The 17236-nt window shown below is 38.8% G+C and overlaps 2 protein-coding genes across 4 annotated transcripts in view; one reads left to right on the forward strand and one right to left on the reverse strand.

Annotated features, from left to right (window-relative positions):
- Positions 1-1249: 1249 nt before the first annotated feature.
- CCDC59 (coiled-coil domain containing 59) lies at positions 1250-6707 on the reverse strand. The gene is made up of 4 exons (XM_064419637.1): positions 6550-6707; positions 5128-5350; positions 4260-4359; positions 1250-1621 (listed from the first exon to the last, which is right to left on the reverse strand). The coding sequence occupies exons 1-4, from the start codon at positions 6659-6661 to the stop codon at positions 1460-1462; spliced, it is 597 nt and encodes a 198-aa protein (XP_064275707.1). The 5' UTR covers positions 6662-6707; the 3' UTR covers positions 1250-1459.
- A 13-nt stretch (positions 6708-6720) lies between these two features.
- METTL25 (methyltransferase like 25) overlaps positions 6721-17236 on the forward strand; it is a 69237-nt gene continuing 58721 nt past the window's right edge. For all 3 annotated transcript variants that reach the window (XM_064419635.1, XM_064419634.1, XM_064419636.1), the window contains exons 1-3: positions 6721-6988; positions 10933-11097; positions 15634-15734. In XM_064419635.1, coding sequence (XP_064275705.1) covers positions 6736-6988; positions 10933-11097; positions 15634-15734 — 519 coding nt within the window. In that variant the 5' untranslated portion in view covers positions 6721-6735. The remainder of the gene's footprint in view (positions 6989-10932; positions 11098-15633; positions 15735-17236) is intronic.

Here is a 17236-nt window from a genome sequence, read left to right on the forward strand (position 1 = left end):
TTTTCCTGTGTATGTTGTAACTGCTTTTTGTACCCTTTTTGCACTCCCAAAGAAAATATTTGTTAAATACAAAACGTTTGTAAGTTTTGGCATGATTTATTGCTCCTAGTGCAAAGGCAATTTATCAGCCTACCTCCAGTGCCTTCAGAGCAGATTACTGTATGGATCGAGGAGCAGCAGCTCATACACTTGAACATTCAGCAGGTGAAATTACCACAATATTTTATCTATATATATAAGATTGGTTTTAAAATAACATTGACAACAGTAATCATTACCACCTGGACAAGAAGAAACAATTTTAAAATAAAAAGTGATAATCCTAAGATATTATCTGAAAATCAGACCAGTGTTTACAGAATCACAGAATTTCTAGGTTGGAAGGGACCTTTAAGATCATCGAGTCCAACCCATGTTCTAACACCACAACTAGGTCAAGGCACCAAGTGCCACATCCAGTCTTTTTTTAAACACATTCAGAGATGGTGACTCTACCACCTCCCTGGGCAGATGATTCCAGTATTTGACCACTCTTTCTGTGAAAAACTTCCTCCTTAAGTCTAGCCTGTATCTCCCTTGGCGCAGCTTGACTGTGTCCTCTTGTTCTCTCTGTTGTCTGTCTGTTACAGGTAAGTATGTGAAGATATGGGTGTGCAAATTATATCTACAAAGTAGGATCCTCAACTATAGTTTCTCAACTGACAAATGTTGTGTTTGCTCAACTGGGTTGATGGCAAGATATTAAAAAAGACACAAATGTAGGGACCTCTCTTTTCGGGAAAATACATAAATCCAGACTTGAAAATATTGATCCAAATTGCTATTAATTAAAAGCTACATAGAAGAAAACAAATTTCATGACAAAGCTATACACAAAAGGTAGAGCAAGTCACATGTTACAAGTTACAAAAGCAGCTTTACGGATGGGACAACACTTATTTTACCAAGGTCTTTACATCTGAACCACTTCTGGACCTTGTCAAGTCTTATTCTTTGTGGAGAATGAGAAATAATAGCCATCCAAGTATAGTGTATGTACTTTGTTTTCATATGCCCAACCTATCCGAGAGCACAAAGCATGCTCCTAGAACTGGCAGTTCTTGAGATATCAAACACGTCGCATACATAATTTTAATCCTCCCAAGTGAGTGCAATTTTAGTAGTCACAGCTGCAGGAAGTATTACATTCGTGGTCAGATGGTGCTACAGCCAATAATTTTGAATTCAAGATGTCACACAGGTAATAGAATTTAAGTTTAGAAATACAGACCATTTATTTTCAAGGTACCAAATCCCTTTCACTCTCAGCATAGCGTACATATTTTCAGGATGAATTTGTCATTACTGGACTGACAAGATAAATAAAGGCAATAACAAAAGTAATATGGAAGCGAAAAGACATTATTTATTAAACATAATTTAATAAAATATCCACAGCTAACTTAAATATATGCAGGGGTTATGTATTTTGCTGTATTTTCTGAAGAAGAAATTCTACTTGTAAATTTAGATTTGGCTGTCCTTTCTTTGTCTTCTTACTCAGTATTTTAAAAGCTTCCATTTTCTTTTTCTTGTACAAACGTTGAGCTTCTTCTCTTTGTTGTTTTCTTTTTTCTGCTTCCTGAAATTAAATACAAATGTAAGATTATGAAACAATTACAAACCCTCTGTGACTGTGAAGCTATTTATAAGCAATAAAGTTCATTTTTGTATAGGTACTGGCAATTAGGTATTGTACTGCCAATAGAAACACCATTTCTCTAAAGCTGAATCAGGATGTTCTTTCAGCACATACTGCAATCAGAACAAATTATACAGCCTCAAGCTTCAAGAGAGGAACCAAGCTTTCTTCAGCAGAGCATCCTACAATAAGGCTTGCTGCTGCAATGTATACTACTTCCTCTCTGTGAAATGTGCTCCTTGACTACTCTGCTTAAATGACAAACTGGCAAAAAATTCCCCACTTTCTCCTCTTGAGTGCAAGAAAGAAAAAGGTGATGCAGCAGTTCCCACGTGAATATCTTGCCAATCCAGATGTGCTATGATACTGGACACCTCTGCATGGGACAGGCTGTCAGGATATGGGATGTATCTGGACCATGTATTGGGCAGGTTTGTGACACTAGAACAGCATTACCTAGGGGGAATTAATCCAGACCAAACTACTAGTGACCTGTTCTCTTTAAAGCAACACAGACTCCGTCTTTACTTCTAAGAGAGATGGGATGAAACCACAAACCCTAATCGAATATTTACCTGTAAAACTAACCACAAAACACACATGCAACCAGACTACTAATGGAGCATGAACTATATATGGATGGACTATAAACACTTTATAGATAATCACCACAATGTTACATTCAGATTTTATCCAACATCTCATACCCCCTTCTCCAGTGTTGTAATTTTACTCAGTAATTTGGGCAAACATCCACAAGCCAGATAACCACGCTTACTTCAATTATATCACAAAATATGCAAGACATCATAAATCAGACTGAAAGACTGCTTCAGTTCATTTCTTCTCTTAGTTTATTCTTTGAAATGCAGTGCCATGCTGATCACATAGGCAAGCATTTCTGCAGAATGCCTGATGAGATGATAATATATGGATCATATTTTTATTTTTTACAGCATAGATGGCTTCAGTGATGTACAAAAACTAGTAAGAATTGCTCTCAGATATAAAATTTACAGGATATAATTCAAGGAAAGATTTCTAAACAGAAATCTAAGAGGCCTCAGGAAAAAAAAACCTCAAACAATCAAATAAACATGCATATGCAAAAATAGGCAGAGATAACCTCTCTCCATTCAGAATCCTTGACTTCTTTTACCATAATGACTCAAACAATTTATTCCTCCTTTTTTAAAAAACAGACCAGCATCAGCTTTAACTTACCTGTAATTCACTTTGTATCTAATAATTTTTCTGTTGTTCAGCATATTCTTGTACACAAAATCTAGTTAAGCTACCAACCAAACACTTACTTCAAAGCAAGAACATTCATCTTACTTAGACAGTTGCTACTTACATTCATATTTTTTCTTATCTTTACTAAATACTAGCTTTTTTTAGGCCAAAAAAGGCCATTGAGGAGGCCAAAATTGTGTCTTTAGGCTAATCTCTCTTCCCAAGACAAATAATAGCAAATCCAGTGTTTGCTAAAACACATGACAATGAAGTACATACTTTTTCATCATGCTCCACCTAAGTGATTACCGTTATTGGGGCACTTAGCTCCTGTTTTGCCTAATTGTCTTTAAGAAAACTAAAAATGCCAACATCTGCACTCAGGCAACTCCTATGTGCTACTCAAAGAGAAGTCCCTGCAGTCTTGCTGGGGTTCTGCTTGTTCCCATCTTCTCTACATAAGCTGGTTATAACATTAATTTCTTTTGATACAATCTGTAGCTGATACGTGAACAAAACAGCCATCAGCTGAATAACCATGTAACTCACCAAAATCACAGATCAGCTTGTGTAAAACTAAATATAGCTGAACAGAAAAAATAGTATGTTTTATACAGCTATATGTTTAATATTTATACAGTAGCTACTGAAATTTAGTATGCCACCAGGAAGTTACACATCATCTACAAGGCTACACTGCGTGCCATTCTATAGTACAAGGAACAATGTCCTGGGAGAGAAAAAAACTACTTAAATAAGGACCTCTCAAATTAATAATTCAAGTGAGCTGATCGACAACGATGATATTACAATATGTCCTGTAATAATTCCAATAAAATAATTAAAATTAAACTCAAATGAAGGGAATGACAAAAAATTTTGACTGTGGATACTATTAAATTTAATTGTTTCATTGTTGGTCAAAGTACATAAGAAAGTAAAATGAAGACTGCATTATGATAATGCCATAAGAAACAGGATGGGTATTTAATTTTTCATCACAAGATGATTATATTGCTATTACTTCCCCTTCTACAAAATTTAAGAGGTCTAATATAATCCACTGGGGTATGCAGATCAAGCTCTAAGCTTTTCTTCATGTACCAACTGACATAATGAAATCCTGCTATGGGCAACAGCAAGATAAAAATATTAAGAACAAAGAGAATGATCTTCTGAATGCCTGGGTGCCTGAATACCACTGTCGAGTTAAAAAGACTGAAAGAGGGAGTTCCAATACGTCCTATGGTCTTCCCCGGGTTCAGATGGAGGACTGAGAGGTGGAAATTGTATTAATCTAGATTTTGTTTAAAATCAAGAGAGAACTGTGTTTAAGATTTACCTCTTTCTTTCTAGCATGCTCAGCCTTTATTTTCTCATACTCTTCTTTTGCCTTCTGATTGGATGTTTTATTTTTAAACTTCTCTCGAGTCCCAGCTGACCTGGAGGAAAAGTACACGTTTTTGAGGCACTGAGTATCATCAAGCAGACACGAACATAGACACCACAGCCACTGCAGAATCACAGCAGTCTTCCACTGCTTCTGTCAGTGAAGTCAACTACAAACACAGGTTTCAGAACACTCATCCTTCTACACTGAATGGATTGTGTGAACCACTCTTACCTGATACCAACACCATGCCAGGCCATACAGGAGCAGTCAGCAAGAAAACATTAACAAACTAAACTTCTTCAATGCCAAATGTACCAAAGACCAGAATGCACACAACTGTAAGTAATGCATAGACCTTATCTGCTGTATCTTCACATGGATGATGTTTCCCTACGCTTAAAGACTGCCTAAAAGAGTTTTCCCCATAATTCAAGCTGCTCAGAGTTAGAAAGCCTGAACATGCTAGTTTAGAGCTGCATTTTCTTTTTCTAGTTCCAACACATGGAAGTAACTGCAGAGAGATGAGAATGTTCATTTAGAAATACCACTCTCTTATGGAAAAAAAACCAGAAAATTTTTCCTTTATTCTCATCTCCATCTGGTGGCAATACTGTGCAGTGACACCTCACTGTCTCAAGTACAAAACCATTATACTGCCATTTATTTTTCTAGCAAGCAAGAAAAAATATTTAAGACATAGGAGCATTTTTAGTAAAGGAAATCACCACACTAAAGTTCATGCAAGCTGTTAAGACATAAAATATTTCTTTAGTGATGGAAAGAACTACTTTTTTTAAAGACATGCTGTAAAACTTACTCTGCTGCTTGAGGAAGTTTTTCTTCTGCTGACACCGAATCATCTGGAGTCCTGCGCCTCTTCTTGAGCTTCTCTTCCTCTGCAAGGTAAAGATGTTTCAAGTGCTCTGGGTAGGTATCTGTAAACTGATCCTCCTGTTGGGAATGCACTTGGCTTCTCCTTTTCAGTAATTTCCTGTACTGCCGTTCAATCTTTTGTTTCCTCCGAAAGGCAAATCCTCGTCCTGAAAGCACAAGAAGAAGGCAGCTCAGCACACCTGCACTACAACAGCACCAAACCACTCAACTCTTGTCAGGACCCCTTCATCTGTTTTCTTCCCAAACTGAAAAAAGCCACTACGTGTGGCAATTTCAACAGGGACAGCCATAAGTTCAAGGAAAGAACCACTATGATTAGGTTGTTCCCTACTGCAGCTTGCACAGATTGACTGGAAATTGCTGCCCAAACCCCCAGGAGAGCACTGCAAACACTTAATGCCCACTCACCACTGCCAGTGTTTTTTGAATCCCGTGAAAAGATGTGTTACCATTTCACTTCACTCCTACTTTTGACAGCTTCTACAGCAACATGAAAATAGATTCTAAAATCAGCTCCTAAAGGCAGTCTCAAGAAACACTGCTAATAACTCTGGCAGCAGAAGTGTGCAGCAGCTGGGACAGGGAAAAGTCACTAAAACATCCTATCAGTCTCCATTAATGATCCACTATGTCTTTTCACCTAAACAGTATTTATTGCTACTACTTTTTCCTTACACATGTCCAGGAAGAGCTTTTCCACAGCTACATCATAGAATCATTTCTGCTTAAAGGAAAGCTCAGACATTGGATGTTTCAGCCTCGACCATTAAAGAAAACTTATCAAAGTCGAAGATGCTTTTTTCCAAAAGCCTTATTTTTTTAGCTGCATTAGTCTTAAGATCTACTGACTTTAATAATATTCACTAACAAAACAGTTTCAAAACAGAAGTCAAATTAGTTCAAACTTTTCCTTTTATTCTTCCTCCAAAGCTGCCACTTCAGCTGAAGCCCATGCTTTTTTCCCTATTCATTTTTACATCTGTATAACTGCCTATCAATAATCTAAACCTCTCCTCAAACATGCTGCTTTTTAAATGGACGCTTTTCTACGGATGAAACTCAAAGCGAGTCCTAAACCCGAAAACCATCGCCACGCGGCCCAGGGGCTGCAATCCCGAGTCCCGGGGAGCTCCAGGTCACACAGGCCACCCCCGCAGCCCCCAGCCCCGAGTCCACGGCCACGAGCAGCGGGGGCGAGGCGGGGCTCGCTGCGGGCTCCGCCAGCCCAAACCCCGCGCCGGGCCCGGCCCCAGCCAGGACGCTCGGGTCGGGCCGGCTCGCAGCTGGGCCGGGGAGTCGGGCCTCCTTCGGCGCCCCGTCAGGCCCAGCGGCGGCCCCGACTCACCCTCCTGGACGCTGCCGACAACGCTGCGCAGCAGGACGGGCCTCCACCGCCGCTTTCGGCCGGGCCCGCGGGCCGCCGCCGGCCCGGGCCCATCGCGCCTCGCAGCCGCCATCGCGCTTCCGACGCCGCGCACAGAGATGACGTAACCGAGGTGCGCCGCGGCGCCGACGGGCCGCGCGCGGGGCCATGTCGCGGCCGCCGCGCGCGCTCCCGGCGCAGACGCCCCCGGCGGCGGCGGCGCGGGCGCTGGGGCGCGCGGCGCGGTTCGTGCGGCGCGCGCTGCCGCTGTGCCGCGCGCACACGGTGGAGTTCTTCACGCGCGGGCTCTGGCAGCGGCTCGTGGCGCCGCGCCCCGACGCCGTGCTCGAGGCGCTGCGCGCGGCCGGGCCGCTGGCGCGCCCCCTGGCGGCGGGCTCGGGCGCGGCGGCGGCGCCGTGCGGTGAGTGGGGCCGGGGGGCGCGGGGCCGGGCCGGGACGGGACAGCGGGACAGGACAGGACAGGACAGCGGGACAGGACAGGACGGGACAGCGGGACAGGATAGGACGGGACAGCGGGACGCGTTCGGACCCGCCCCGCTTCGCAGGGAGCGCGGCCGGGTGGGAGTGCCTTCCGCCGCCGGGGTCGCGGTAGTGCGGTGCTCTCCCGCCGTCTGTTTCATCCTGTCCGTTTGGAAGCGAAACTCCGAACTGTCAGATTCCTTCACTCTCACTGACCCCTGAAGAACACAATTAAAATGACAAAAAAACCCAAATCAAACAAAACATACAAGAAACCTCCACGAGTGGAAAGATGTCAAAGAGTGTGGAACTGGAGATGCGGAGGGCAGCTGGAAGAGGCTGAAACACCGCTTTCCGCTGTGTCTGTAAGAGTCAGCGTGTCTGGCGCTGCTGGGAAAGCAGCTGCTTTATTTCTGACGAGATCTGTTTAAGAAACACTTCATATTTTTAGTAATTTTCACGTATCTAAGAGGAAGCCAGCGGGGCTGCTGTGTTGCTGAAAGTGCTGCAGTCCAAGTAGGAGGGAAGCGTACCAGTAATGCTCCTTCAGGCAGGGCACAGAAATGAAGATAAAGCATCTGAAAGCTGTGGTGTTTGGGGGGACTGAGCCCAAGTAGAGAGATCATTTTCAAATCCAAGGTGAAATCTCTGACAAAGCACTTAGCTGAGAAAAGGCAGTGTCGTGCCAAAGCATATGGAGTGTAGATAGCTGTCACATTGCATTAGCTCTGAAATCCTACGTTAAATGGCACTCGAGGCAGGAAAGTGTGTGGAGTGTAAGAGAAGGCTCCACAGAAAGTAGCATGTGCTTTTTGGCGTAGAAGACAAGCTAAGATAATGATTTGGACTCAGAAAGAGATTGAAGAGCTGTGAATTGCTACATCACTAGCAACGTGTCTCTCTTGGATCTGAGGACCTCAAAATATTAACTGTAAGACTAATTTTTGAAGGGTTGAGTTGTTTGGGAAAGATCCCTCAGAGTTTATTTGTGCATGGAAAAGACACTGGATTATGAATTACCTTTGAGAGCCAGATGGAAACAAGACAGTGGTCTGGTCAGCCAGCAAAAGTGTTGGGAAGCAGCGAGGACAGGCTTAATGCTCTTGACAGGTAATGTCAGAGTCAGAACTGATTTAGAGCAGCAGGACATAAAATTGAATGTAATTAGAGGCTGGAACAAAACTAATTATCAGATGCAATCAGTAAAGGAAAATTATTCTGATCTAACCTGTTTCTATGGGAAAGTCCATGATTCAAACACCGAAGTGATGGCCTGTGGAGTAGCATGAGAATCAGGAGGGCATAGTATTGTTTTGTAGAATTCAAAATCAGATAATAATTTAATAATCTGCATTCAACATGCATGTTACAGAATCTGATGGAGAAATTACTGTAACAAAAAGACAATTTATGTCTAAAATTAAGCACGTCTTTTGAAGAGTATGAAGCCTTCATGCTGTGGCTAAAATACAATATTTCTTCTTTGGTTTCTGCAGAAATTGTTTCTGCTAATGAAAATTTAAAAAGGAAGAATTGCCCCTTTTTTCTGACTTTCAAATTCTGGTATGCTGTTTAACAGAATGCTCTGTAGTGGAGTGGGCATTGGTTTGTTGGTTCATGGCTTACTCATTTGACTGTATGGTATCAGTCCATCCAGTTATATGATGAAAAATACTTTGTAGTAGAATATGACTTTTTCAGTGAAGATACCTGCAAACATCTGCTTACATTTACAAATTAATGCACTGCTAGCCTGTATTAAAATTAGGAGAGACAGAGAGAGAAATGTAGTATCACAGCTTATCTGAATGCATTAGTGCAACTCAATAACATTAGGGATCAGAAAATGACCATTAAAGATCTTGAAACCCAACATAAACAGAAATTACTCTTCCTTGTTCAAAGTAATTTTCTTATAATGACCATGTGAAGGATGGAACCCTTGCTTTCACTTGTACCCTGCAGAAAAATGTAAGATCCCTTTGTAGGTTCAGAAACTGGTTTGAATACATGAAAAAGCTGACAGTATTGCATTTTGTTTATCACATCATTGCTGTAAATTGGACACAGGTACAGACAAATCTGTGTTTAAGTATTTTCATATTTTACTGTAAATTGCTGTTTGTACTGTGATTCCAACTTTGGGGCATACCTTTCTTTCCTCTCAAGGTTTGTTTGCAAATACATAGATTGACTGGTTTAAAGACAAGCTAGATTTCCTCTTGTGGGCATCCAGAGTAGAAACGTGTCCAAAAATCTAACATTTTTAATATTCATAAATAATGTAAAGTTCACCAACTGTCTTTCTGTAACTTGAAGTTAGGCTTCAGATGCCTTAATGCAGTTAGTTCCTGTTTTTTAATTGTCAAGCTGGGACAACGATTTAAGTTTGGTGGGAGTGTTACTAAGGGTGATCTTGTATGAGGTTCTACTAGTTTTATCATGTTCTTCCACCAAATAACCAAGTTAAGGAATATTATAGAATATGGGCATTGCTGCACTGGATTTCATTAAAGTGAGATTTGTAAGAACAGTAATTATATTTTATATCAGCTGCTGAAAAAGTGAAAGCACATCTGTTTGCTTACCTTTCTGTAATAAATCTTACAGAAGAGGCATTGCAAAGCACAGTTACCCCTTCTTCCTGAAAGCTTCAGTCTTTATTTCTCCTCTCTAATACCCTGTTACAATCTTACCCTTCATGACTATGCTAACTAAAATGTTGTTAAGACAAGGAAGTTGTTTATGGAGCAATGTGGCTTTTTTTAGGTATTGTAGCAGAGAGGAGTAAGAAGTGCTGTGCAGACAATGAAAATATGTTAATGCTAGTCATAGCTTAGACAATATTTATGCTTTCTTAGATGCAAAATTTGTTTGCTGTGCTTGTGCCTTTGTAGTGTCATATCATGAAAATTAACATGGTTTGGGACTGTTTTCAATGGACTGTAATATATGCATGACCTTTAATTGAGGTCTTGCAAGGAAATTAAGAACATTAGAACTGTATCCATTGTCATGCCAGATTCAGGAAAGCCACTGTGCTGGGTATGTACTTCCTCAAAACCTACCTAAGACACAAAAGACAAACCAGGAGACTTTTTCCAAATTTATGTAGCGGTCTGATTGCTGGACTGGTTGCCTATTGTATATTGAAAATAATTACAAATATATAAAAATTATTAGCAAACTATGTAGAATTCACAAATAGTTTTTGGTAAAATAGAGAGGAATTAGACAATTCAAAACAATCTTGGAATTAATAAATTATTCATACTAATATGTTTCACTTAAAAATAGATGTACATTGATGAAACTCAGTACTAAGCAATATCAAAATGAAGTATTTCATCGTGACTCTAACAAAATACACATTGGAATCTAACTTTGGCCTACACCTGATTGGAAATAAAAATGAATTTAATTCTCCCAGTATTCATCAGTCACAAAGCAGCTTGGAAAGTACGTGAATTGAGTGACTGTGAATCCAAACATTTAATATACTGAGCAGCTGCATTCCTTTACAAAAATGTAGCAGCATATATTGGCGGGTTGGGCTGACTGGGACATGTGTAATGAGCAAGGCTGTAAACAGAAGAGAGGTGATAATGTTGACTGAATTAGCTTGTCAATTATACTGAAGTAGGTCTGCTGAAACAACATATTTTGTCACATTTACACTGGTTCAACTAAGAGCAAAATTTGACCTCGGTTCTGGAGGGGGAATACAGCTGAAGAAAAATAATGAGTTTTCCCACTTAGGGAAGCAAGATAAACGGCCAGTTGTATGTGATACTAAGTATTTATTACCTGTAGTTCTCTGTCAGCAGTATTAGAGAGCTGTTAAGCACCGCTTACGATAATATTTTCCTTTTCTTTTGTGTGCAGATGATGACATCTTTTCCAGTGCATTTTGTGAAAACTCTGAGAAGCTTATCAATGTACATTTGTTTGCCCTGGCTGCTAAGTATTATTCTTTGTCCAACCTTGGAGTGTGCACCCCATTAGAAGATGTGCTTGAAGCACTGAAAGGAGACAGTGAAGGAGTGACAGGTATATTTACATTTGTATTTTACTGTTTACTTATTCACTATAGGACTATAAAAGAGTTTTGGTTTTGGAGAGTAGTTTGTTGTTTGAGGATTTTTTCTTATATGATCCTCACTTCCATTTTCATTTATTCTTGGATAGTTTCTTTATTGCCTTTGCTTATGAAATGGATTGTCTTGCTAAAATTTGAGCATTTGTTGTCTATAGACCCATCATGGGATTCAGTTTTAAAGGGGATGGGACACAGAAGGGGGTGCATCACTATGAGATACCTTGTTAATTCTGTTTGTCTGTCTTGTGCCCAAGTGGCAAGAATCATAGTTGCTATTCACGCTTTTCTTAGAAGTATCACCCTAAAATATTGCAAATATATGATGTCTTAGAAAAAAAAGATTTTATTAATTCTGCATTTTTGGGACTAATACCAATTATATGTGATAAAAGAAGAGTAATTTAATTTTCTGTAGTTAAAGAAATTGAATTAAAACAGTCTTAAAGTGGCATCAAGTTGGACACTGGGAATCTTAGCCCGATTATAATTTTTGAATCAGATGATAAACTGACATTTATCCTTACTTGGACTGCTGTCATTTTCACTGCAAATGTACTATTCATGGAGTCCTCAGCCTCGCTATATTTTGAAATTTCTCATTAGTTTTTAAGAGACACTCTGAGCAGCTGTCTGCCTTTGCCTTCTAGTGCCTTTTATCTCTGGGGTGCATCCTGACATTTCTTATCCTAAGTGGTAGCACCATTATACAAATGTTGTGCATCTCTCCCATTTTCTACAGTGATCTCTTTCCAATTTTGCCATTTTTCATGGTTGGCTCCTCAGGTACTAGAATGCCATTGCTGCGATACTCCTAATGATTTGTAGTGCACTCCTCTTGCTTTCTGGCTTCTTTCCTTATGCCCTTAGTGCATCAGAAATCCTTTTTTCTTCCTTGACAACTGTATGCTGCTTTTCTTTCCCACTAGCTTTTTAGCTATTTTCATTTTTACTATATCTCATTCCCCATGTTCCTCTTAATTTTCTATATTTCTCTAGTTCTTCTTATACTTCTTGTACTTGAGTTCATACCTGGATTAACTTTCTTAGCCAAAACTTTGAGGATTCTTTCATCTTCTTGTCATGCAGAATGGAGCATCAGGAATAAGGCAATTGCTGAATATTTTGTTTTCTGTGTGGCAGGAGTGATGCTTGGTTGGGTAACTGCGGCCTGGGTTTGTATTTTTGCAGTATTTCTGAGTTGTACTTCTTGGGAAAAATAAAATGCGTTCCAAATGTGTACAATAGAATTATAATTCAGAACCTTTGTGCTGAATTGGCAGTAAATATCAGTTAAATTAACTTAATTGAAGTTACTGCACATCATTTGGCAGAGGCAAAATACCAATTTATGGATTCATAATGTGCAAGTTGCCAAATGAAAGTTGTGATCTTTGACCTGTTTTAGATATTTTGAACTAATTTTTATATTTCAGAAGATATGTTTGTTCCCTGACATGCTGAAACTTGCAGTTGAAAGAAATGTAAATCTGAGAAAACTGGCAACTTTATGATGGTGTTGCTTATATTCTGAGAAATATGCATCAGGATAATTCCATTTATGTTTCAGATGTTTTTAGTATGTTTTCTTCTTCTAAGACAATCAGACTTTTGAGCCTATTCCCACAGTTTACATACTTACATAGTTCTTCAGCTTCTTTGCAATTTTAATGTAGATATATTGCTGTCCTTCCTGGGAATAACTAGGAAGCACAAACGTTTTAAGCATGTTGTGGACCCAGCTAGTCAGAATGGAGTTCTGAGTCTGAAGTGTGTTCCCTTTGCTTTGTAACCACCCAGAAGTGAGAGTTGCATTGAGAGTACTCCACCTTTGCAGTGTGTTTATGGCCAAGGTAATAATCATGCCATGCAGTGAATACTAATGAATCCGTCTCTAAATTCCATGTGCTAGAATATCACTCTCCTCAGAAGGGTTTTTTTGAGTATATGGTCAGTCCAGTTCCTGACTCTGGATCATGGAGTTAAATCACCCTAGGAAACTTCTGTATAGATGGTGTTGTGTGATGTGGACTATGGATTTGTACTTCTTTATCTGGTGTATCTGAATTTCCACATGTCTCTGGGATATAAAACCCCTGCACCTTGCCGTAGGAGATCTTAAAAACATCTGTGTTAGCTGTATATAAAAACCAGTCTCTCCTCAATTTGCTCAGCTTCACAACTAAAGATGCAGCTGTAAACAGCACTACAGAGTTAAAGCAGCTCTTCAAATGGAATACAGGTACTCATGCTAGGGATTCCCAATGGAAATAAGCAGCATTTCATTACCAACTAAAACTAGTAACATGAAGCTTTCTGTTACTCATATCCAAGCTGCTTCTGTAAAGTATTTGAAACCACACTATCTTTTTTTCATCACAAAGGGAAATGATTCTCTAAATTTCTGATGTTTCTTGAAATTAGTATTTGTTCTGCCTGCATCAGTTGTACATAATAAGGAAATGTACATGTGTAATTATTTGTTTCAAGAAAGTAATTTTGTGATAGCAGAAAGAATTTACACAGTTTGAGTCAAACTACTATTTTTTTTTTAATTCAAATTTTCAGTTGTCCGGGACAGTCACAGATACATTTGTTTGCATTAGTTTGTAATGTCTGCTTGTTTTTCAGAATAATATAAAAACTTATCAGAATTTTGCATAAAAAGCAGGAAAAATAAAATTTATTTTAAAAACCGTAATTTTCTCTAAAAAGTTTTGTTTTCCCTGAGCTGAAATATAAACAGTGTGTAATCCTGCAGAAAGCAGGGAAAGAAGTAAAAAAATGCTTAAGAAGCTTTTGTAGCTATGGTGATAAATAAACCATATCTATAGCTATAAACAAATTATGCCTTTTCTATCTGGAACCTCAGCTCTTGTAAGTTAGGTAATTGTTCTGGATTTCTACCATGTTTGAAATGCTTAATTTGGATTAAGTACTCTGTGACATAGTACTTACCTAGCATTACCCCATTCAGTCTTTTGACTTCATAATAGAGAACAGAATAAAGGTGCAGTATGTGGTCATCGTCCAAAGTGACAGTGTTGCTTTGGAGAAAAAACAACTTTTATTTCTGTTGAAAAGTTAAATGTCTGTTTCTTCTCCTTCCAATTCTGCTGCTTTTTGTGATGAGCCTATCCAGACACAAAAATGTTCAAACATAAACAAAAAGAGAGACTTCTTTTCTTTTTACATTTTTTTTTCCTGTCTGTTTTTCTTTAACCTGATATGCTTACAAATTAAGAGCTTTTTAGGATGCTATATAGACCTTAACAATTTTAAATTAAGGAAATTCTTCAATGAGATGACAAACACTTGTTTCTGCTATTTGTATTAAGTCTTTTAGTCTGTTTTTCCTTTTGTCAGTTCATAGAGTCTATATTAGATTTTAAGTATTGTCATAACAGTTTATTATCAAAACCCCACATGTTTAAGAAGTAGACAGATCCCTTGGGGTTTGGGAAAAATAGAGAAAATGCTGGGTTTCTTATGAGCTCAGTTCAATTCCCCACTCTCTTTTAAAGAAGTAACACACTTGGCTCTGCTCCCAGCATGATCTGATCACGAAATGAACATGGTTTTTGCCTAATGATCAGTTTCTGGACAGATGAATACATACTGTGCATGAAGCAGAAAATGGGAAAGTATATTAATCTGCCTAGTCATGTAGAAAAGTCCTGTTTTGTAGGAGCATGCTCATCAGTAATGATCCAGTTTCTTCTACCATCACTCAGACTTACCATCAATTTAACTAGATCCAAGTGTACTGCAGCATTGGATCCCTAAGAGAAATGTGGGTTTTTCCCAGGGGAGTGATTTCTGAGCTCCTGCTTTGGCTGGGTGGCACAGAGGTTAGCAAGTGAGTGCTTGGTGTTCTCCACAAGCAGTTAACCCATGGTGGAGGTTGACTCCATCTCATTAACACATTCTCCAGCAACACTGAAATGAGTGATTTTCTGCCATAAAGGTGTAACACTTCTGTAACCAATCCATAGGGTAAATAAAGAACAGGAAAGTGAATCTTCCTCTGAATTTTCCCAGGATCGCTCGTAGCTTTTAGCAGAGGTATCTCCCTCTTGATACTCTCAGCAAATCTGCAGCATTAACAAGCTGTACAATGTGATTCTTTATTGTCCCTGCCCTTATATTTCATTCATGGAAATGTAAATGTGATAAATGAGACAAAAATAAATATTTTTCAATAAAAAGGAAGAAATAGTACAGTGTAGCCATTGTCTAATATCTGGTCAGGTATTAAATATGCTACATCTTAAAGAAACTGAGTTTTACAGGGTGTTTAATGTTGCTAACTCATCCATAGTTCAGAAGTTTACTCTTGTAATCATTTAGTGAGTTTTTAATTAAAAATTACTACCCTGAAAATATATAAACAGTGAAGTACATGTTAGCTTTTTTTTTTCCTGATTGATCACAAATCCATATTATTACAGGTTGTGGTAATGTGTATTAATTTTCCTAATCTGATACAGGTATCAAACCAGATGAGTTTATGAATAATAAGAAATCACATGAAGTGCAGGTGATGTCAGAGCTGGTACACAGCATAGCAGATTATTGTGGGATAAAGCAGGTAAGAAAGCATTTCTTACTTTGTGTTACCAGGTACCTTCTGAGTTATTCTCTTTGTTGTGTGCAAATACATCACTTTGATATTCTGTCACTGCTGTTCTTATTTTTCCTGTACATAACTGGAGCTAAAGAAGAGCTGTCGGGACCAAACTGAAGGACAATTTTGTTTACAAATGTATTGTTCCAAAGGAACTGCCTTTCAGTGACTCATAATCACTCATGAGTAATTTTAAAAAGTTACGATCATCCTCTGTGTGTTGAGCAGCTACAAACTGTTCTGCTTTTTCGACCAGTACTGTCTTGTTTGTCAGTATTATATTGCTGGCAGTTTTGCACATGTGTCAGTAGGAGAGCTGCCTTGTGTCATGCGCAAGAGACCAAGGCAGAATATCTTGAGGGACTTTGAAAGCTCTTCTTATTCTGATGCAAGATTTAAATAATTTCCTGTTATTTAATGCTATTCACCTTTGTTTAACATGGACTGAGATCTATACATTGGAAATCTAGTTATGATGTTTTCAGTTTGAAGAGAGACCAAATTAAGCAGAGATTTATGTAAGAGTATATGTGAAATACATTTGGTAGAACATGTATGAGGCCTGGACACCCAACACCATTATCACCAAGCAATTACTGTCTGAGTTGGCTCTTTTATACATCAGATTCTAGGTTTGTCTTTGGGCGGTGAAAAATTGCAGGATTACTTTCTCAAATTTGATTGTAATTTAAAACTTTTTTTTGTATACACGTTATCCTGATTGCGTAGTGCACTAGATCACTGTTTCAGTAAAACCTTGTAGAAGTTTATTTATGTATCTGTGGACAAAAGACAAGCACCCCTTCAATACTTGACATTTTTGAGTAGTACGTTTCACATTTTGTTAGACAAAATGCACCATTACCATTTCCTCAGTTTACATACACATGTTTTTTTGTAAGCTTTTTCAGTGTTAAACCTTACGTTAGGTTCCATACCTTAGGCCTGTGTTGTGGTAAGGCTAAATTTTTCAGGTGAGTTGAGTTTGTTTATTCGTTTAAATCTCTCTTATGCTGGTAACTGGCCAATGTAGCTTCATCCTTGCTTTAAACTGGAGGTAACATGGGGCTCTCAACAGACATTTGATTCCTTTCTACATCTGAGTTGCACTTGCTTTCCATGCAAAGGGCTGTAACTAAATGGAGACATTTCCTTCAGGTTAATATTCATTCCCACAAAGATTTGTGGAGAACAAACTATATTTGTTTAAAACCAAAGGTTAATAAGGTGCTTGCCTAGATTTTATGGTGAGGGTATTTTCTCTGAGTAGTCTTTTTTGTAAGTAAATATGTATAAGTGTAGTTTAAAATTAAGGTACCTGCAGCATCCCAAGTTGCTGTTGCTCCTATCACAGGGAAAACACCAAAACTTGGATTCAGCTCTGAATTGCTGAAGCTGAACTTTGGTTAGAGGTTATTTGGCTCAGACTGAGTTTAATTTAGATAAGTAAATGATGCTGTATTCTT

The sequence above is a fragment of the Passer domesticus genome, chromosome 5 (assembly GCF_036417665.1).
Source record: "Passer domesticus isolate bPasDom1 chromosome 5, bPasDom1.hap1, whole genome shotgun sequence".
NCBI lineage: Eukaryota > Metazoa > Chordata > Aves > Passeriformes > Passeridae > Passer > Passer domesticus.